This window comes from Eptatretus burgeri, chromosome 5 (genome assembly GCF_056783735.1).
Source record: "Eptatretus burgeri isolate ZD-2024b chromosome 5, Ebu_testis_v1, whole genome shotgun sequence".
NCBI classification, from domain to species: Eukaryota; Metazoa; Chordata; class Myxini; order Myxiniformes; family Myxinidae; genus Eptatretus; species Eptatretus burgeri.
In genome coordinates, this window is record NC_140965.1 from 49218130 (window position 1) to 49240664 (window position 22535).

Here is a 22535-nt window from a genome sequence, read left to right on the forward strand (position 1 = left end):
CTCGGCGGTCGTAGGGTCTAAAAAATCTACGGCCACTAGCAATTATAGGGCGGCCGCAGTATTTCCACAGTCAGACAATGCAGCAGTCACATATGTTTATATTTTTTGGGTAGCCGCACGGGGTATTCAGAAATTGTGGAGACCGAAAACGTGGGGGTGCCGTACGGTCTTTGATTTGATGTTGCATGGTGACCTTAGGGCGTCCCTGCGGCAGCCATAGAATTTTCAAGGCAGATGCAAGGTAGCCTCAAGGTGCCCGCAAGGCGACCGCAGGGGGGCCCTAAGGCGAACGTGGAAATAGTGCAGCCGCCATAATTTTTTGGGGGTTGGCAAAATTCATTTTTCATTGATAAGAGCCTATGGAAAACGCACGAATAACGCAAGCCCACCGTACGCCCTACGTACGGTCGACGTGGAACACATCTACGTCATGGCTACGGCTTGTCGAATTGCTACGGCCAACCTAGAAATGAAAAAAGTTATAACTCCGCGCTTTAATTCCACGGAGATCCCTACGGCCTGTAAAAGATAGCCATACGGCATAGGGACACCCTGAGGCCACCTCAGAAACTCTGCGGCCGCCGCACGTTTCTGTCAATTCAGGGGGGAGGGTGTACAGCTGCTGTATCCTAGCCGTAGAGCAAATGTGACTCATGCTTTAGTGTCCCATGCAATGCTGCAATAATGAGAACTGTCACTGACACATACATATACGTGCAGACTTGAAAATGCAATCGGGCTCTAATTCAATCCCATTAAAACATTTTGTAGTGCAGTATCTTAAGGTACAATGGACTATTTTAAGATAACAAAAGGAAATCAGATATAATAGTGAGGACAGCTAGTAAGGTGATTGGCAAGGATGTTAAATATTTTGAAGTTTTATGTGAGACTGCCATAGATAGGAAATTTCAGACCACTATTGATGATGTAAATCACCCCTCTCTATTCTTGTATAGTTTTTCATTAAATCAGGAAGAATTCGACTTCCTCGGGTTAAAACCTGCACATTTAGAGATTCCTTCTTCCTTTGTACAAGAGGCATTACGATGACTTATTTTCTCGATTCATTGAATGAATGTGGTACTGTTATAGAGATTTGGTATTTTCACTGAATATATGGACACGTAAAGTTGTTTTTATGATGAAGTTTAGGTAATTTTATTATGACAGTTGTTTTGTGAAGGATTTCTTCAATTTCTATGATGAAGTTCAAAGTAAAGGATTTCATCAAAGGTGGATTGAGTGCTTTAATCTAAGAAGTATTCAATTGTCACATGGGATTTATTACACATTGCTTATTTATTTATTGCACATTTATTATTCAAAATGACTGGGAAGATGAATTTCCTGTTTCGACATGATCAATAAAATAAGTCCAAGTCTAAGATTTTCGACAGGTGAATTATATAATGGCATACATCTCTATTATATAGTATCCTTTACGTGGCATATTAATTGTTCTCGAAGAGCCGACAAAAGATTCCCATGGAAACTGTTATATGCAGATGACCTAGTCTTGACAGCAAAAACAGAATTAGAAGCAAAGGAGATATTTCATATTTGGAAGGAAGCAATGGAATGAGGAATGAGGATGAATATAGATAAGGAAAAACTGGTGGTTAGTGGCAAAGAAGGAGGAAGGAAGGAGAGTGGGAAATGGCTATGCAACTTGTGACAGTGTGTGTCTTGCAAAAGTTTGTGTCTTTGGAAATGCAGTGGAGTTCAGGGAAGTTTAGGTATAGTGGCTGGCAGTTTCAGATGTACAAAGTGGCATAGGTGGAAATAAAGATGTAGAGAACATGGGCGAGTGGATATGGGATTTGAAATTCAGCTGGAAAAGGTTAAGAGCTTTTGTTACTTGGGAGATATGTTAGATGCAGGTCATGGAGCAGAGCTAGCTGCGAGAACTGGAGTAGAGTGGAATAAGTGGAGAGTACATTTAGCCTGTATTGGACCAGTTTTGATGTACGGTAGTGAGACATTGGGAATGAGGGTAGAAGACGAGAGAAGAATAGAGAGGACATAGCTCAGGATGATGAGATGGATGTGTGGGGTAACAATGAGGGATAAGCAAAGTAGTGTGGACATAAGAAAGAGGCTCAAAGCTAATATTACCAAGGAAGAGTTGAGAAAGAGAAGACTAAGTTGGTTTGGGCATGTGGTGAGAATGAGAGAAGATGGGTCTGTCAAGAAAGTCACCAGTTTAGTCTGGGAAAAGATCAAGAAGTAGAACGAAAAAGATCTGGAAAGATGTGTGTGTGTGTGTGTGTGTGTGTGTGTGTGTGTGTGTGTGTGTGTGTGTGTGTGTGTGTGTGTGTGTGTGTGTGTGTGTGTGTGTGTGTGTGTGTGTGTGTGTGTGTGTGTGTGTGTGTGTGTGTGTGTGTGTGTGTGTGTGTGGTCATATGGCAGCTTAGCAGCCGGGGTAGCTATCATTTATTGAAGCATGACTGTGTCACTGATGCAGTGCCCCTCTACCAGTACACACACTGGAACTGGTACTCATTTCACTGACTTCGGAAGGATGACAGGCTGAGTCAACCCCTGGTGTATTAATTCAGCGGCCGACAGGGCTTTAACTCAGGACCCTAGGATCCCAAGCCACCACCCTAACCACTGAGCCAACACCAGGCTTTGGAAGGATATGATGAGTAGTGACATGCAAGTGTTGGGGTTAATGGAGGAGGGTCCTTTTGACAGAATGAAGTGGAGATGAGCCATCAGTCAACTAACCCCTTAAACAACAAAATGGTTGTAGTCGTAGTAGTAGTAGTAGTAATGGTGGTGGTAGTGCTTTTCTTAGAATTGCCACAACTCTATTGAATGTAGCTCGCTCTCCTTATGCCTGCGAGTACCCAGTCAAGACTGCAGGAGGTAAGGTGGAGCATTTTAAGAGAAAGCACGACCAAGATAGAAAGGGAGGGGAAGGAAAAAAAAAATTACCAAAATAACACATTTATACAAATAAGAACAAAGTGCCTTGTGGAGAGATACCACAAAGTGCTTCGTTTGTGCTCAAACTTTCCTTAAAATTTTGAGCAGTGTTGCCATATTCTGCTGCCTTGTATTCTGAGACAATGCCTGAGCGTACGAAGCCTTTCAAGCTCACAACACTGTGTTCCACCACATTCCTCTCAATTTTTGCCTTCCTGGTTTTATATATTGCCATCTTTGCACAAGTTAAAATAAAGTTGACAAGGAGATCTCGTGACTTGCTCTGCTTCTTCACCGGGCGTCCGATGATGAAGAGTGTTGGTGAGAAGTGAAGCCAGAAGTGCAAAAGTAAGTTTTTCATCAGCAAGAAAATTGCCTGAAGATGTCGACATTGAAGGTACATGTGAAATACCGTTTCTCTTTCACCACAAAAGCAGCATTCCTCTGGAACGTTTGTGAAATGCTGCATCATGGCTCCAGAGCTTAAGGCACCATGCAGCAATCTCCAACTTAAGTCCACCATTGTTCTTGGCGTTGTTCCAACTTGAAAAGTAAGTGGAAGAATCTCACGCCAGGGAGTATCCCGTCGGGTTGCAAGAGCCATGTAGTGGATCGAATGCATCGACAGCAGGTATAATTTCTTCCTTGACAGCTCATGGAAGGACATTTTAGCTGCGCCAGGGGGCCAACCCATTTTGTGCGCGGGTGGTGGCTGAGGGAAGTCGCAACGTCGTGGTTAGATTTTAAAGTCCATGGAGTTGCTGCTGAACATCTACAAAGTTCCGTCACCCTCATTGGGATTCTCTTGATACAGTATGCCAAGCAATCCAGGAGGAAAAGACATTTTAACCTCTTGGAGTATCCTTGAGGGGATTCTAATTGTCCGTAGGCCCATTTTTGTTTCGAGTTCCTCTGATGAGAGAAGGCCTCTCTTCCTATCATTCAGAAGGTCTCTCACTGTGGATATATTATCAATCAAGAGCTTCCTTCTTAACGAGCATGAAGCCAGGGTTGGGCCTTGCAGAAGAGGGTTGAGAAAGAGGTTCTTCAAACAGGTCTTTGCTTGGAGAAGGATCTTTCTTTTTATGTTGGCAGCATGCCAAGCCCTTAGCATTTCTTGATTAAAGAGAGGCAATGTCGAACTTGACAGGTTGTATGAAGTCATGGTAAAAATATGCCTTTCGTATCCAAGATGGAACACTTTGCTGAAAAAGTAGGACGCCAGTGAGCACCATTGCAGTGCAGGATTCACGTACAGGTAGCGTTGAATCGTCTTCAACCTGGATGTGTGGTAGTGGCTTTGAAGGCAGGGAAAAGACTGTCCACCTTCATCCAAGAGCACGGTAAGAATTCCCAAGGAAACCTAGTGTTTACCATTCCAAAAGTAGTCCAACAACTTCCTCTGCATTTCAACCAGAAACTCCTCCAGAATGCTTATTCAAGAGATCTTGAACATCAACTTTGGAATGATAAATTGTTCAATTAGGAGTGTTTTCCCTCTCAGTGACAGGACTTTTAGAAGCCCACTCCAGTCTCTCAACTTTGCTTCTCTCTTGTCCCCTAAAGCACTCCAGTTGACAAGTGGTGAGCACCCACTTGAAGTGGACAGATGCACCCCCAAGTATTTTAGCTCATTGCAACTCCATGTCAATTCCTGAAAAAGTTTTGGGAACTCTTTGATCTGCATTGGTCCAATCAGAAGCCCAGAACTTTTTCTCCAATTGATTGTAGCAGATGATGCTGTTGAGTAGACCTGCTGATAATCATAAATGGCTTGCATATCCCTTGCACTGCTGACAAAAACAAGGATGTTGTCTGCATATGCAGAAAGTATGAGGGAGAGCCTGTTGTTTGGTACCACCGTACCAGTTAGCCTTCATCTCATCAAACAAAGGAAAGGTTCGATGCACAGGGAATAAAGTTGGCCTGACAAAGGACATCCTTGTCTTGTTCCTCTTTCAAATGGAAAGGGGGTGAGCAAGTGACCATTGACTTTAACTAGGCATTCTGCCAACATGTACAATGGCTGGATCATGCCTACATATCTCCTCCCCAACTCAAAAGTTTGCAGGGTCTCAAAGAGGTAATCTCGTTCATTTGGTCAAAAGCTTTCTCTTCATCCAAGGAAAGGAATCCAACTTGAGTCTGAGTCTTGTTTGCATACTGTATGAAGTCTCTGACCAGGGATATGTTGCCAGATAGATGTTCTACCAGGGATAGCGTATGACTGGACAGGGCTAACTAACTTTGGTAGCACCAGCACTAGATGATTTGACAACATTTTTGACATGATTTTGTAGTCCACGCACAAAAGAGACACTGGCCAATAGTTCCTTAGTCTCTCAAGCCACCCTCCTTAGGAATCAAAGCCAAGGTTGCTCGCCTCCAAGACAGTGGCATTTGGCCTGTATCACATGCTTCCTGAGCTACACTAAGGTAAATCCGATCAAATTCCATACTTTGGTGTAAAATTCACAAGACAAGCCATCCACTCCAGGGGACTTATCCAGCAACAGGCTATGCAGGGCAATTGTTAATTCTTCCAGATAAAAATGGAGCTTCTAGTCACTCTCTGTATTCTGGAGTCGCTTCAGGGAGGCCATTCCACAAAGTGCCACAAAGCATCCGCATTTCACCTTCTTACCTGAGTAGCGCTGAGCGTAAAAAGCTTGAATTTGTTCATGAACATGCTCAGGATCGTTGAGCAAGGAGCTATCTTCTGCCAGAACACTGGATATACAGTAGTTCTAAGTCGAGCTTTGCACTTTTCCAAAGTTTTGAGATAACTCAGGGCATATTCATCCTCAATAATAAACTGCAACCGAGAGCGAACAAATGCTCCTCGTGCCTTTGTATGACTACATGCTTTGAGGGTGCTCTTCTTTTTCTCGTAAGCGTGCAATTCAGCAGGGGTAAGTGTGGTCCAACGACACTCAAGATGCAACAATTCCTCTTCAAGCTCAGCAATTTCTACTCCAATTGCTTTACTCGATCCATGAGTATTCCTGGCATAACAATTTCAGTCGTACTTTCCCAACGTCCCACCCGAGAATCCAAGTGAACAAAAATCTCCTTTTCTATCCCTCCAGGCTTGCCAAAAGTTACTAAAGTTTAACAAAAAAAAAAACTTCATCCTGGACTAAGGCATTGTTGAAATGCCAAAACTCAGTGCCATGCCTTGCCGAGGCCAGGGAAAGCTTAATCCAGGCCAGATTATGAGCTACAAATGTTAAAATTTTATACCAGAGCAACTTACACTCCAACACCAATGGTGAGACAAGTAAAATCGGTTGAGTCGGGATTGCAAGACATTACCGCCCCTGATACCAGTGTAAGTAAATGATTTATCTGTGGGGTGCTGTACAACCCAAATGTCTCAGGTTTAGTGTTGCCACTTGTTGTAATACCTTAGCAAAAGGACTGTGCGGCTCTTTACCCACTTTATCTAGAGAGGGATTGAGAGTGTAATTAAAATCCCCTCCAAGAATCACGCACTCTTCATCAGCCAAGGTGAGCATCAAATGTGATCAAAGAACCGCACCGTTGGAGGTTCTACATATGGTGCATAAATGTTGACGAAGTTAACAACAAAATCTTCAAACCTTACCTTTACATGTAACAACCGACCCAAACTGACTTCATTTACAACAAGTATTGCAGGTTTCACACTTGGCGAAAACAGGATAGCCACTCCGCAAGATGTATCCATGAGGTGACTGAAAAATGCCAATTCTTGCCATTGATTTTCCCATCGGAAGGCAGCCTCTTGGGTTGTGTGGGTCTCCTGTAGAAAGGCTACTCCAAGTTTCTCCTTTAAACAGAATGACAGTACTTGGTGCAAACGAAATGCATCTTCACACCCGTTAACATTCAGTGATCCCAGGCGAAAACATAATGCTGTCATTACATATAATGAGAGTTATAGAAGGAGAAACACAGTCGAAGCCAACTCATGCTGAGCTCCATAACTTAGCAACTTTACAAGAAACTTCCTGACTCGGACTTGCTCAGCCGAACCTGAAGTCTTGCTTTTTTGTCCGTCTCTCCTCAGTATATACAGGGAAAGCACGAGTGTTTTATAATCTTTTCACCGCTTTAGAGCAGTTTCAACTTTCTTCCGACTGTACAAACTTTGCTCAAGGAACTCGAATATTTCATGGCCAGGATTACACGAATAATGCCCCGAGGGCAGTTCCGATTCAATGCCCGTTCATGATCCTTGATCCCTTTCTCAGTCACCGATGCTCTCCTCATCTTCACTGAATGGGAGCTCATGGTCTCTCTCGTTCAGTACATCTGTACTGTGTGACAAAGCTTCCACCTTTGTAGTCACTTAAAACTGACTTTGCACTTACTTCTGCTGACACAGATGAACACTCCGTTGGTACTAACGAAGCAGTCCTTGCTTCACCGCTTGGCAAAGCTATAGGGATTGAAGATGCTTCGCTGGTAGGGACAGGGAGATCATCCGTTTGAGATGCTATGGTAGAACAGTGCCTGACTTCACTATCTGCATCTATTGTGGATGTAGTGGCAGCACTCGAGACTTCGGTCAGTGCAAGTAATGCCTCAGTCGCTTGTAAGACCGGAATCTTCTGCCTATCTGTCACAACAAGAAGGGGTTCTGCAGTATCTTTTGAAGCTTCAGTGGCAGTCCTTTCATGCAGAACTGCTGCCATGGATACATCAATCAGTGAGTTTAATGAATCCTCATTTCAGTTGTTAGTTTGTCTGAATGTACTGTGTTAATGACAGAAATCTGTCTCATTTGACTCTGACTGGTCAGGAGATGCCACAGAGTCATTATTCATTACCTTTTCAAGTTTGTTTATACATGATCCATCTTTCTGTTCACTCCTCAACAAGTCTTCGGGTGCATCTGGCAGCAGAGACTTCCTGAAACTTGAGGAACAGCATCTGTAACGTGTAACAGAGACTTCCTGTAACATGATCTGTAACTTGAGGAACAGCATCTTCCTCATCTTCCATTTGCACCAGTTGGGTCACAATTTATGTCTCCTCCAAAACACTTGACTTTGCAGATCGCTTCAAGTCCTTGTCAACTGCATCTTCAACATCAGTTCGATTAGCAGTCCCTTTGTCTTCTGGTTCTGATTTTCTCTTCTGCGTTCTCTTCCCCTTCCCTCACTGTCTGCCATTGATCTTCAGCAGAAGAAGGGCCAAGATAAGAAGACAATACAGAAGCTTCTGGAATGACACTTGTCTTTTCCTTAGGCTTGTCAGGGTACTGAGGAGTAGACACTTCTTTTAAGACAGTGGGGCAGTCTGCTCTCATGTGATAGTTTGCCTTGCATACAAAGCAACGAGGCTCATTCGTCATCTAAAATTGCTTGTAATTCTTCCCTTCAAAGGGAAAAACAAAGGATCCCTCACATTCCGTGTCATTTCTCAACTCGATTGAGACCTGTCTTTTGAAAGACAGGATGTGACTTCGGGCAGGCTCACGATAACCGAGAGACACAGGCCTAATAGGTGATCTTAGCACTCACTCCCAATCGCTCCAGGAAAGGCACAACTACATTATTGGCCGTGAAAGGAGGTATGTTGGACAAGGTGATCCATGTACCAAGACTCGAGAGCGGTTCAACTTGTACGAAGAAGCCTCCTACAACAATCCCTTTCTGTATCACCTTATTTGCTTCAGCTTCGGATTTAAGGAAGAACACGGCCCTTCCATACATTTTCAAGGCTGCAACTATTGTTGATAGAACAACAACATTAGCCATTGCCTTTACAAATATGCCTCCACATGGATAGCTTGCCCCATCTCACATCTCACATCATGCTTCCTTGTCAACGCCTGAAATAGGTGTGTGGAGCTGCTCACACTTGCTTGGCCAGAACTGCTCGCAGCAACTTCACCCCATTCACGATCCATAGGCATGTTTATAGTAAAAACATTTTTTTTTATATATATATATATATATATATATATATATATATATATATATATATATATATATATATATATATATATATATATATATATAGAAAAGAGTCATTCAGTAAAAAACAAAAACAATTCAAAACGATATTTTAACGATAAGACCACAGGTCGGGCGTGGCAAACTAGCCCGACACGGGCGTATCTGCGCCATGCAGCTAGGCCTCAACACAAAAGGTCTAATTAAACAACCAAATCACGAAAATAAAATAAACAAGTGAGCCAAGTCAGTTCAGATAACCAAAACAAAACAAAAATACGAATAGAACCGGAGTAGGATGACTATAATGATGAATAATCGAAGCAACTCGAGGAGTAGCGAAAATACGTGGCAAATCGAGGTGGTGGTGGTGGTGGTGGTGGTGGTGGTGGTGGTGGTGGTGGTGGTGGTGGTGGTGGTGGTGGTGGTGGTGGTGGTGGTGGTGGTGGTGGTGGTATTGTAAAGAGAAAGTCTCTCTTCTATTTGTGTGTGATATGTATCCCCTCAAACGCTAATTAATGTGTTTTAATTTTAAATACAAAGTTCAAGACCCATAGAAGAGTTTCCAATTAAAGTATCAGAATTGGAGAATGACTTTCTTTTGATGATGTCTCTTGCGACATAATGCGAGGTAAAGGAAAGAAAAATTGTGGTGATTCATCGCAATAACCTAATGGCTTTCTTTTCTGGGTTTCACAGGGCTTCCCGGAATACCAGGTGTAAGAGGATTTCCAGGAATATCAGGGCCCATAGGTTTAAAAGGAGACAAAGGAGATCAAGGCTTACCTGGGCCACAGGGACCAAAAGGGGAACGAGGAATATTTGGTCCACCTGGGTCTCATGGACGACCTGGACTACGTGGGCCGACTGGGTTGACTGGAAATCAAGGGATGCCGGGGAAACTTGGTCTTCAGGGTATTCCTGGTCTTCCTGGTCTTCCTGGTCCTCATGGTCCTCCTGGTTTAGACGGTCTTCCAGGCTTGCGTGGACCACCTGGACGTCTAGGAGAGACAGTGATTCTGCAACCAGCTCCAGAAACGACTTCTGAACCCAACTCAAGTAAGTTTCCCAGCAGTAAGATAGAAGGATGTATGTTAATCATGTTCCACAGCATACTATTTCCAAGGTTTTGTTATTGACAAGGCCATAAATAGCTTTTCTATTCTCAGAGTTAGAAATTAGTAGCTTCATTGTTTTCTATTTGTGGCTGGTTCCATGTACGCAGATTATTAAACTCCATGTGTATATTTTTTAAGCTGTAAACAAGGATGTATAATGAATTGATTAAAACAAACATCGATCAAAACAAACAAACAAACAAACATCGATTAAAACAAACAAATATGGCTTGTAGAATACAAGTCATTTGAAAAGGTCTGCCCACTGCTATGTAACTTCTTGATTCAAAGTTGCTGCGTGAAAATATTTCCACGTTGACAGTCTGCCAACGGTGAGATGTGCTAACGGTGCTAAAGTCTGCTAAAGTCTGCTAACTCACTGTGCTGAAGCGATGTGCTTTGCGAATGGCCAAATTAAATTGGATCATGCTCGAGCGGTTAACATGATCCCATCCCGTCGGAATCCAAATCTAGCAAATCTCTTAGATTGAACGCTTAACAAATTATATCATCTCCTGAAAATAACCAGACCGGACCGACATGACGTGGGTGCGTACGCCGGATAATGGCGAGTTATCAGTGCACACGTGTACTTTAGGAATAACCCTTTGATCAAAGGAGACACAGAACAATGAAAATGGAGAATCCAGAGATGAAAGGCAGACCGTAACAATGTATAAAGATAAATAAATATGTACCCTCTGAATATAATGAAGTGCACTTAATGCAAGATAATGGAGCTAGGGTGTGGGAGGTGGGAACAGTACAAGGTCTTTAAAAAGATTTGGGGTGAGAAACAACTCCAATGTGAGTGGGTCTCTTGCATGAGTAGTACTGACCAGCACAAAAACACACCACCCAGCAGATAAGTGAAGAAGCATCCAGAAAGGTGAAGGAAGTGCGAGTGAAGGGGGGAGATATATATATATATATATATATATATATATATATATATATATATATATATATATATATATATATGAGCTCTGAGTTCACTGCGCTGGCTCAAATGAGATTCTGCCTTGTACTGGCTCTTCTCACGCCAATTGACTGCCCACGCCCATGCTTGGACCATTTTTTCACCTCCCACACAGTCATGCCCACAGCGCCTGAGTGTTTCCTCGATCACAGTATGGCTCCGCCATCAAAAGGCACGCAGTTGCTGCTGCAGTGCCATCATGCGGGCCAGCTGATATCATGTCGCCCTTCAAACCATCGCGGGCCACGGGGAGGTTTTAAAAGCCACACAAGGAATGTGAACCTTACCTGGTTCACAGAGAGGACACGTACAAATTACGCCTTTTCCACCTAATGCTAATGTCAACTATACCGCCCCTCGTGGCAAGCATAAGAACAGAACAACTTTACTCTGACGGGTTCCTGGTTACAGAAAATCATTTAACCTACATGAACACAAGGACCATTGCAGCTGAACACATTAGCTAATACAATATATAAGTAATAATAATCATAACAATATACAAGTTTGTTCATATTTATCGACGAGGCTGTAAAATAAACACAATTCTTAATTTCTCTCTGCAGTCAATGTTGTTGTGAAACAGCTTAGCTTGCAATTTGAAAATCATATCAAGAAAATAAATTTTTTCGATGATGTAAACCTTGACACTGAAAAGAACTTCATCAAATGAACCACATTTTGTGATAAACTCTTACTTAACCTGATATAAAGTTCAATGCATGATTGTTCAAATTAATGGCCCTTGACCGTGTGAACGCTAAATATTTTATCCTGCAAGTACACCAATTGTCTCTGAAATGTCACACCATGAATTGTTTCAGTGCAACAATTTATGAAAATCACAACCTAACCACCAGTTTTGCATTTCCTCAAATATCTCTGTTATTGACTCTCATTTTCAGCATTGATATTAATTCTGATGAAACCCAAATATGAGTTATTCGTATTACTGGCCTTGTTTGTGGAGGTGGAGTTCCGACAGTAATGGAACTCCATCTTCGAGTGTTGTTGTAGTTTGCATTTTCTGATGACCCCAAAAGCTATACCAGAAATATTATTACTCAGTCAATACCAGAAGTGTCACCCTTGCTGGAAAGTTCAAGGAATAGGAACGACATGAAGAGTCTTGCTCCCCCCACATCCCACTCCTAATACAGTATCATTGCCATACAAGTAAAGCTCGTTAGTCTTGGACAGCAGTATACCAATGAGACAGTTATACTCAGATTCCAAAACCCTCACTGCCATGTGAGTGAGCTGTTACAGCAGACAGGATAAGGGAATATACTCCCAGCAGAAAAAAAGCACTACTAAGCATGCGACAGATGGCGCACCGCAGTAATCTGACAGTTTCTGGTAGCCACTGCAGCTCAAATGTGCTCCAAACATCTCGGCTTTGTCCTGCCTTGGGGTTGTCATGGCTTGGTCGAGAGAGGGACAGATGGGCCGAAAACAATCCTAGAGTCTTTATTTTTTGCCGAGGTATACGTGCTGTAGGCTCAGGTTTTAATGGTCACTCTTGTCGGTATGGAGCAAAATCGACAGTTCAACAGTAGCCCAGGTATCACCGAGAAGCCCTATTTAGGGAAGAGCCCAGCTTGCCCTATTTAGCGATGGCTGTTAAAGGTGGCTGAAAAAAATCATAAAAGGTGGCTTGGTAGATCAAGATTGTAGATTGAGACTCATTGTAGATCGAGATGTTTGGTAGATTGAGAAGCTTGGTAGATCGTGACAATTGGTAGATAGAGATGCTTGGTAGATCGAGAAGCTTGGTGGATCGAGACTTGGTAGATCGTGACACTTGGAAGATTGAGACGCTTGGTGGATCGAGACGTTTGGTAGATCGAGATGCTTGGTAGATCGAGACGTTTGGTACGTCGAGAAGCTTGGTGGATCGAGACGTTTGGTGGATCGAGATGCTTGGTGGATCGAGACGCTTGGTGGATTGAGAAGCTTGGTGGATCGAGATGGTTGGTAGATCGAGACACTTGATAGATAAAGACGTTTGGTAGGTCAAGAAGCTTGGTGGATCGAGATGTTTGGTAGATCGAGATGTTTGGTAGATCGAGATGCTTGGTGCATCGAGATGTTTGGTAGATCGAGATGCTTCGTACATCGATAAGCTTGGTGGAGAGACGTTTGGTGGATTGAGACATTTGGTAGGTCGAGAAGCTTGGTGGATCGGGACGTTTGGTAGATTGAGACGCTTGGTCGATCGAGAAGCTTGGTGAATCGAGACGTTTGGTAGGTTGAGAAGCTTGGTGGATAAAGACGCTTGGTAGATCGAGAAGCTTGCTGGATTGAGATGTTTGGTAGATCGAGATGCTTGGTGCATCGAGACGTTTGGTAGATCGAGATTCTTGGTAGATCGAGATGCTTCATACATCGATAAGCTTAGTGGATCAAGACGTTTTGTGGATTGAGACGTTTGGTAGGTCAAGAAGCTTGGTTGGTCGAGACGTTTGGTAGGTTGAGAAGCTTGGTGGATCGAGACGTTTGGTAGATCGAGATTCTTGGTAGATCGAGATGCTTCGTACATCGATAAGCTTGGTGGATCAAGACGTTTCGTGGATTGAGACGTTTGGTAGGTCAAGAAGCTTGGTGGATCGAGACGTTTGGTCGATCGAGATGCTTCGTACATCGAGAAGCTTGGTGGATTGAGACGTTTGGTAGATCGAGATGCTTCGTACATAGAGAAGCTTGGCGGATCGAAACGTTTGGTAGATCGAGACGCTTGGTAGATTGAGACCCTTTATAGATTGAGATGCTTCGTAGATCGAGACGTTTGGTAGATCGAGATGCTTACTGGATCGAGACCCTTTGTAGATCGAGACGCTTTGGTGGATCGACATGTTTGGTCGATCGAGACGTTTTGTAGATCGAGACCCCTTATAGATCGAGATGTTTGGTAGTCCACATGCAAAGAAAAGCTGCCAGAAATTTCTCTTGTCCAGGGTTTTTTCACACCCAAGAAGAAAGAGATTTCAAACTTGGCTTTGTGTCGGATTGAAACACATCCGCTTGTTTACAAGTCAGCAACTTTAACCACTCAGCCACAGCGAATCATGTGATAAGCATCGTTTAATTAGGATTATTATTATTATTGCTAGTACGTGCAAAAAATAAAAATAAAAAAAACTTTCAAACCACTTGCCAGAAACAATCACACAGGCCGTTCCTTTGCTCTCGCGTGCCCGTAGGTACGTGGCCATTTCAGCTGCACGATGCCTTGTCACGCGTTCAGTGTTGTCTGCCAAGCGAGCAGTTCGTTCTTCATCTGTTTCAGATGCACAATGCCTTGTCACGAGTGTAGCGTCGCGTGTCAAGCGAGTAGCTCGTGCTTCGTCAGATTCCATTGCGCGTGCACGACGCGCAGCTTCATTCCTTCGCTGTCGTAAACGACGACTGGATTGGGGCATTGTGTTTAAGAAAATCGACAAAGAAAGAATACAGTAAGTCGTCATTATCCGGAAGTCCGGAAGTTCGCATATCGCAGTTACGATTATTCGCAATTTAGTTTTAATGGCCAATTATTCAATTAGCACCAACGTATTTTGCCTTTTCGCAATGTCATCGCAAGGAAAAACACAAAGAGAAGAGAAGAGAAAAAAAAAAAAAAACGTACGTGCAAAAAACAAACAAACAAAAAAAACCTTTCAAACAACCACACAGGCCGTTCCTTCGCACTCGTAAACGACTGGATTGGGGCATTGTGTTTATCGATAAATGCGGAGAAGAAATCGAGAAACAAGCCGGTAGGCGACGAGGGATCCGCTGGATACGATGCTTTTCATTCTGACCGATCCACCGACGAAGATTCATTGCCAAGACGTATTGGTTCACATACAATTGTTCCTGTGCCTGGCAAGATTTTTCCTATTGCGTATTTTGCCAACTGACACTCCTCATTAAAAATGATGGTAAATAGACACCTTATTTTTGAAGGACTACCATTTGAAAAATAAAACCTAAATCAAAAATCGGCTCGAGTAAATTTGGGACGAATTAAGTAAAAAATAAAATGCGTCATTATTTTTGTTGACATTACCTCAGATGACGGCAAACAGAGTGGACGTCAGAAGAACACGAAACGTAACGTAACGTAACGTAACGTAACGAGAGATAGAGATAGAGATAGAGATAGAGATAGAGATAGAGATAGAGATAGAGATAGAGATAGAGATAGAGATAGAGATAGAGATAGAGATAGAGATAGAGAGAGAGAGAGAGAGAGAGAGAGAGAGAGAGAGAGAGAGAGAGAGAGAGAGAGAGAGAGAGAGAGAGAGAGAGAGAGAGAGAGAGAGAGAGAGAGAGAGAGAGAGAGAGATTTCTCAGGGTTGAAAGACGTATTCCAAGTGTTTGACCAGTTTGTGATTTTGTCAAGATGTGAAGAGAACGTCGAAGCTACAGCCTGCCAATCTGAAGGATGAGGGATGTCATGGCAGAGGATGGAGTCATCAGAAAATAGATAAATCAAATTTTCCAGAAAGTCAGAGAGATCCTTTAAGATTATAAATACGACTGGGCCCAAAAGACTGCCTGGAGTCACTCCAGCCTTAACAGGGAGAAGGTATTAAAGTATTCCATTCAGTGCCACACATTACCTTCAAGAGTGGAGGAAGTCACAAAGCCATGTGTGGAGCTGGCGTGTGGATGGATGCCATAGGCAGAGAGTTTGGATAGCAAAGCAGGATGCCAGCCTGTATAAAAAGCTTGAGATATGTCCAGAGAGACAGCCCTGATCTCAGGTGTGACATTGAGGGACTACATCCATTGCTGGGAGAGTAGAAGCATCACGTCCATGGTGGAGTAACCTGGTCTGAAATCAAAATGGAATCTGAGATGAGACTGTTGGAGAAAAAGGTGAGAGGGAGGAGCACCAGCCCAGAGGGGAGAGCAGTACTCCATCAGGCTGTGGATGAAAGCTTTGGATATGGTCAGGAGCTCAGGTGTGCCAAAGAAGGACTTTGCACAACGGAGGATGCCGAGTCAGCGATTGGCTTTAGAGGCCAGCTGAGAAATGTGGCTTTCCCAGGAAAGATCATGGCAGAGAGTAAGACCCAGAAGCTATGAATGAAAGGACTTCTTCAAGAGGATTGTTGAGAAAGTAGATGGGGGAGGGGTGGGGAGGGGGTTCCATACATTCCTTTCAGAGAGACATAGTGAAAGTGAGATTTGTCAGAATTGAAAGACATGTTCCACGTGTTGGATCAGCTTGTGATTTTATCAAGATGTGCAGAGGGTGAAGAGGCTGCTGCTTGCCGATCTGAGGGATTAAAGATGGCACGGCAGAGGGTGGAGTCATCAACAAAGAGATAAAGAGGATTCTCCAAGAGAGTCAGAGAGCTCATTGATGAAAACCAGAAAAAGAACAGGGCCCAGAACACTGCCTTGAGGAACTCCAGCCTGCACAGGAAGAGGGCATGAGAGAACTCCATTAAGGGCCAAACGTTGGCTGTGACAGGAGAGGAAGTCTGTGAGCCATGAGTGGAGATGTCCTTGGATACCATAGGAAGAGACTTTGGTGAGCAGGGAAGGGAGCCAGAACATATCGAAAGCATGCGATATGTCGAGGGATACGGCTTTGATTTCATTTCTGGCATTGAGGACCTCCATCCATTGTTGGAAGAGCAGAAGCAACATATCTAGGGTAGAGTGACCTGGTCTGAATCCAAATTGATGATCAGAAATCAAGTCATTGGAGAGGAGAAAGGACTTAATGTCTAAAGCAATGATGTATTCCATAACCTTGCTCATGATTGTGAGAAGGCTGATTGGTCTGTAATTGCAGTGATCTGTTTTTGCACCTTTATTATGCAGGGGGGTCAATGTTTGATAATTTCCAAGCAGATGACCTTGAGCAAATGAGAGGGTGAATAGAACAGAGAGAGGGTGAGCAAGAGCAGCAAAGCAGGATTTTAGGACATGTGGGCTGATGCTGTCTGGACCGGTTGCAGAATTAACAGAGGCTTTCCAACAGTTCTCTGATTTTTCCTGGTGTGTCAGCTTTGATGTCCGTTGGCACGCAAAATTTTCACTTTCTGCATCTCCCAGAAGGTACCGAACATTAATATCAGTGAGTAGGTAAGTCAGTGAGTCAGTGAGTCAGTGAGTGCTTAGAATGAGCTTTATATATTGGAATATACATATATAATATAAATGAAGAAGAAGAAGAATATATGTATATATATATATATATATATATATATGTTTGTGTGTGTGTGTGTGTATTGCGAAACCGAACTTCTGACCTCCAGGTTTCGAAAGTATGCTGTCCTAGAGTGGGAATTGATGAGGTTGCGGCTTGTATATGATCACAATGAATCACAAGGGCATTTGCTGTTCAAGCAGTGTGTGATTCTATCTTCCCATAGGTGAAGAGCATGTCAAGGCACCAAGCTATTGGAAGGAAAAATAAAAATTTGCAAAAGGGCAGATGAGTAGATTGGGTACCAATGGGCATGTGGGATTCGATGAAACTTAAAATTGTCACTGTCCAGATGCTATCAAGGCCAGCAATGTCTCTTATTCAAGAAATAAACCTGCAAGCTTTGGAATAACATGTACAAGAAATAGGTGAGAGGAGTAGAGTTTATCTCACAAGTACAGCCATCTAGATAAATAGTGTCATTTCTAAACAACATTCAATCACTTTGTAACTTGCCTTACAGCAGTGTGCCAACTGCCTTGGGTTCACTTCGAAGGCTCCTGCTACTACTTTTCTCAAGATAAGCAGACGTGGAACAAAGCAAAGACATTGTGCAACGAGCGGCATTCAACACTGGTCATCATCACATCCAATGAGGAGCAGGCAGGTTTTCTTTTGCCTCGAAATATGGATGGTGGCATCACCGGCAAAACTGTTCTTTAAAATGTTTTTATCAGCATGCCTATGATGATGCTTTGTGAGATCACAATACTTAATTGTTCTGCACTTTTAATGAGACCTTTTCAATTATTTATTTTTTTCCATTCATTTCGGAAGATTTGGGGGCAGCACTGACTTCATATGCAGTATTAGCAAAGGTACCCGACGTTGGTGGGGCAACGCCGGGTCTTATAACGGCCTCAATTAAAAACGCACCAATTATCCCGATCACCCAAGATCATCACGACTTGATTAAATGAGGTATCAAAACCTGTTTATTGTCAGACAATTGGAACACACTATCCGAACAACTACCCGGCATACGGGTACCCGGCAGCACCCTAACCCTAACCCTAGGGCCGCATACGGGTACCCTAACCCTAACCCTAGGGCCGCATACAGGTACCCTAACCCTAACCCTAGGGCCGCATACAGGTACCCGGCCGCACCCTAACCCTAGGGCCGCATACGGGTACCCTAACCCTAACCCCAGGGCCACATACGAGTACCCTAACCCTAACCGTAGGGCCGCATATGGGTACGCTAACCCTAGGGCCGCATATGGGTACCCTAACCCTAACCCTAGGGCCGCATACGGGTACCCTAACCCTAACCCTAACCCTAGGGCCGCATATGGGTACCCTAACCCTAACCCGGTCGTTTTATTTGCAATTTGTGAAATGATAATGTTTAAAATGAGATTTGAACTCATGGTTATATATTTTAAATCGATAGCATTGGGCCTCCTACGCTACCTAAGCAAAGGTACCCGGCATACGGATCAAAATTGGTTGTTTCAAAATTTTCGAAGTGGGTATATTTGGAGAAATTAGCTCAGTTGAAAACTTTTTTTTCTCCAAACTCATCTTTCACCCTTGTGAGTTACATCGTTGGATGAGCAGTAAAAATACCTTTCAACAGATGTAATGTATAGATTGTGTTTGTTCTATTTTTGTTTTTTTGAATAATTAGCGATGAGCGCATTTGAGAGGTTACACGACTCCTTCACCAACATACATACATATATGTGTTGTAATAAAAAGAAGGCACAACCAACCAATAAATAAAACTGAACACCAGAACACCGGTCTCCAATTTTGAAGCAAACGCGAAGAGCAGTGTCAGCCTCCGGCATCGTTTCTCTTGTGATCCACAAGCTTTATCAAGCTTGGTGGGTGTGACACTCAGTATGCAGGTTCCATCCAGGTGAAACTCATGCCTGGTTTGTACTTGGTGCCGAGCGATGGCTGATTGATCTGCTCAACCCAGCCGCATTCCCCTTTTATGTTCATTCTAACACGGCTTGAGCTTTCTCCCAGTTTCACAAACATATGCCTGACCACAATCATTGCATCTTTACAAATATACATCTATTATACTAATAAATGGCAGTGTGTGTGTGTGTGTGTGTGTGTGTGTGTGTGTGTGTGTGTGTGTGTGTGTGTGTGTGTGTGTGTGTGTGTGTGTGTGTGTGTGTGTGTGTGTCCTCCATAATTCCAAAACCATAAAACCGAGCAGCCTGAAACTTGGCATGCACACAAAGGAAACTCCAAGGAAGTGCAAGAGTGAAAATTGGGTGTTTGAGTTAATTAAAACACCCCTTTTGAAGATAATTCACAGCCTTATTTAATTATATCCTTTATTGGGCGATCCTCGGCCAGTTCACTCTTTGGGGTCTTCAGATGTTTCCTGGGTAACTTCGCCGGTGTCTGAAGCTGCCTGCTCCACCTAACCTTAACTTGGAACAGACCACAACAATTTCTTAACGATAAAGTTTTCTTTCACTTTCCTCACTCATATTATCGAATGCCTGTTCATCGTAGCTAAGAATCGCTGTGTCCATCACTTTTGTAAGTGATATATATATATATATATATATATATATATATATATATATATATATATATATATATATATATTTTTTCAAATTAGGAGCTTGGAGTGATTTCAGGAATTATATGATAAGATTTTCCATGATGTACTCTCACGGACTAATTAAAGTATATCATGAAAATATTATTGCAGTTTTGAAGATCGGATATCGTCCGGACTAAATAAGTGTTGAAATGTGTTGTGAAATATGATAATTTAAAGAAATAATGAGTCTTATAACGAAGCCGATGTACCAATTTACTTTAAGCAAGCAAGATATTCCCTCTTCCATACATACACAAGAAAATGTGAAATTTCCAAAGCATAAAACTTATATTTTTCTTCTGTTTGGATAAATTTATTGAGTGACAAAAAATTTAAGAATGTGCCAAAATTGATCAGCTTCATTGAGCTACAGGATTTAATGCATTCACTGCTGGACCTCCTGCCCTGTCCCCCAGAAGGACTGTTTATCCATAGCATCTGCCAGATCTGTGTCTATTTTTGGAGATTTCATGAGGTGCTCTTCAGGAAATCAAAGCAAATCTGGTGAAAAACTGATATTTTAAAATAAAGTTATAACGTTTGTGCAGACCATGAACGATGTATCACGTGACGCGTGCACAGATGAGCAGGCAACATGACGGATAATCTGCAATGTTAATTTCATGGGCAATTGAACTTCATGATGTCTCCAGGGTTGTTTTACATTAATAAGCAACTATTTTGTGGATAAAGTCATTATTTGAACGAATTAATTTTATTTCATTAACTGCTGCGTGCGTGGGGAAGACCATCTTTAAACTTCAAGGAATCCTATATGGTATGGAGCCACAGCCTGGCCAGCCGTTCCTTATCAAGCATTTAATTGGCATGCTTGTTTGAGTGCTTAAACCACTTTCCAAACGCCCTATAGTCGACAGCGGTACCGTGCTATATCAACTTGAGCGAATGATTCGTGCTCCATCATCCTGAGCGAGTGGTTCGTGTTCCATCATCCTGAGCGAGTGGTTCGTGCTTCATCATCCTGAGTGAGTGGTTCAAGCTCCATAATCCTGAGCGAGCGGTTCCTGCTCCGTCATCCTGAGCGAGCGGTTCGTGTTCTGTCATCCTGAGCGAGCGGCTCGTGTTCCGTCATCCTGAGCGAGCGGTTCCTGTTCTGCCAACTTGAGCGAGTGGTCCGTGCCCTGTCATCCTGAGCAAGTGATTCGTGCTCACTCATTCTGAGCGAGTTGTGAAATAACACCCGATTTCCGAGCCATTTGCTGTATTGATGTGTTTTCCAAATTGGCGAGCCAATTTTTTTTTCCACCCGTCACATGCAGCTGTACATAAAGATTAATGTTTGTGAACATATCTCTAAAATATCTACATAAATCCAACGTTGTGTTTTGGTGAAAGCTACAGAAGGTTTTTGGGTTGTGAACAGTAAGTACTGTCATTGGTAATCACCCTGACTCCAACCTGCCGATTCAAGAAAAATTGCCAGTATCAGCCAAGCACTACTGTGTGTGTGTGTGTGTGTGTGTGTGTGTGTGTGTGTGTGTGTGTGTGTGTGTGTGTGTGTGTGTGTGTGTGTGTGTGTGTGTGTGTGTGTGTGTGTGTGTGTGTGTGTGTGTGTGTGTGTGGTGTGTGTTGTGTGTGTGTGTGTGTGTGTGTGTGTGTGTGTTGTTCATAAAGCATAACATATTCTCTCCGCTATTTCCCCTACCCCCACTTCTCTCTCTCCCTCTCTCCCTCTCTGGTCATATCCAGTGGATTTGGCCGGACGGCTTGGCTCTGGATGCATCCGGTGGGTTTTGTCTCCGGGCTGTGTTTATAGTATAACTGGTAGAAAATGGATTTTAGACAATATTTTGTTTCCATCCTCACTGTTATTCTAGGAAGAATAATTTTGATGAGACAGTATGAATTGTAATTAATGCTCTGCTGCATGCCTGCCTTCACTTCCTCTCACCTCACACTGTCTTCCCTCCCCACACACCTCTTCGCTCCCACACCCCTCCTCGCTACTTTCCCCTCCACCTCTGTGCTCTCTCCCCATCTCTCTTCCCCACCCCTCTCTCCCTCTTCCCCCCTCTTTTTATCCCCTCCCCCTTTATAAAGCGAAGCATTGTTCATAAAGCGAAGTATGTAATATTATGTTACCCTCCAGTATTCCTTTCAGCAAAGCGACAGGGGGTATTTGTGAATATGTATATATATATATATATATATATATATATATATATATATATATATATATATATATATATATATATATATATATATATATCAACAGTGCCTATAGAAAGTCCACACCCCCTTTCAAAATTTTCACCTTTTGTTCCCTTGTAGCCTGGAATTAAATTGCATTAAATCAGACTTTTGTTCACCTTTATTAACACAACGTAACCCAAAACTTCCAAGGGAAAAACAAATTTTTCAAATTTCAGAAAATGAATTAAAAATACAAAAGTAGAATATCTTGGTTGGATAAATGTCCACCCCCCTTACAATAGCAATTGCAAATTAGCTCAGATGTGTCCAATCACCTTCAAAACAACATATCAAGTTAATTGGCCTCCACCTGTGATAAAGTGTCAAGATTCTGATTGTTTTAGAATAAAATCAGCTGTTCCTGCAGGTGTCCTCTGCTGGGTAGTGCATTTCACAGCAGAGACTCAACCATGAGAACCAAGGAGCTTTCAAAAGACCTCCAGGATAAAGTTGGGGCAATGGACAACTCAGGGGATGGGTATAAAAATATTTCAAAGGCCTTGAATATCCCTTGGGGAAAAGTTAAGACAATCATTAGGAAATGAAAGGTGTATGGT

The 22535-nt window shown here is 42.8% G+C and overlaps 1 protein-coding gene across 3 annotated transcripts in view; it reads left to right on the forward strand.

Annotated features, from left to right (window-relative positions):
* The window catches only part of LOC147026395 (uncharacterized), a 65690-nt gene that overhangs the window by 34136 nt on the left and 9019 nt on the right, over positions 1-22535 (forward strand). For 2 of the 3 annotated variants that reach the window (XM_085881812.1, XM_085881810.1), the window contains 2 exons: positions 9579-9938; positions 17651-17790. In XM_085881812.1, the coding sequence (XP_085737938.1) occupies positions 9579-9938; positions 17651-17790 (500 nt within the window). The remainder of the gene's footprint in view (positions 1-9578; positions 9939-17650; positions 17791-22535) is intronic. The other variant, XM_085881811.1, reaches the window with a different exon arrangement.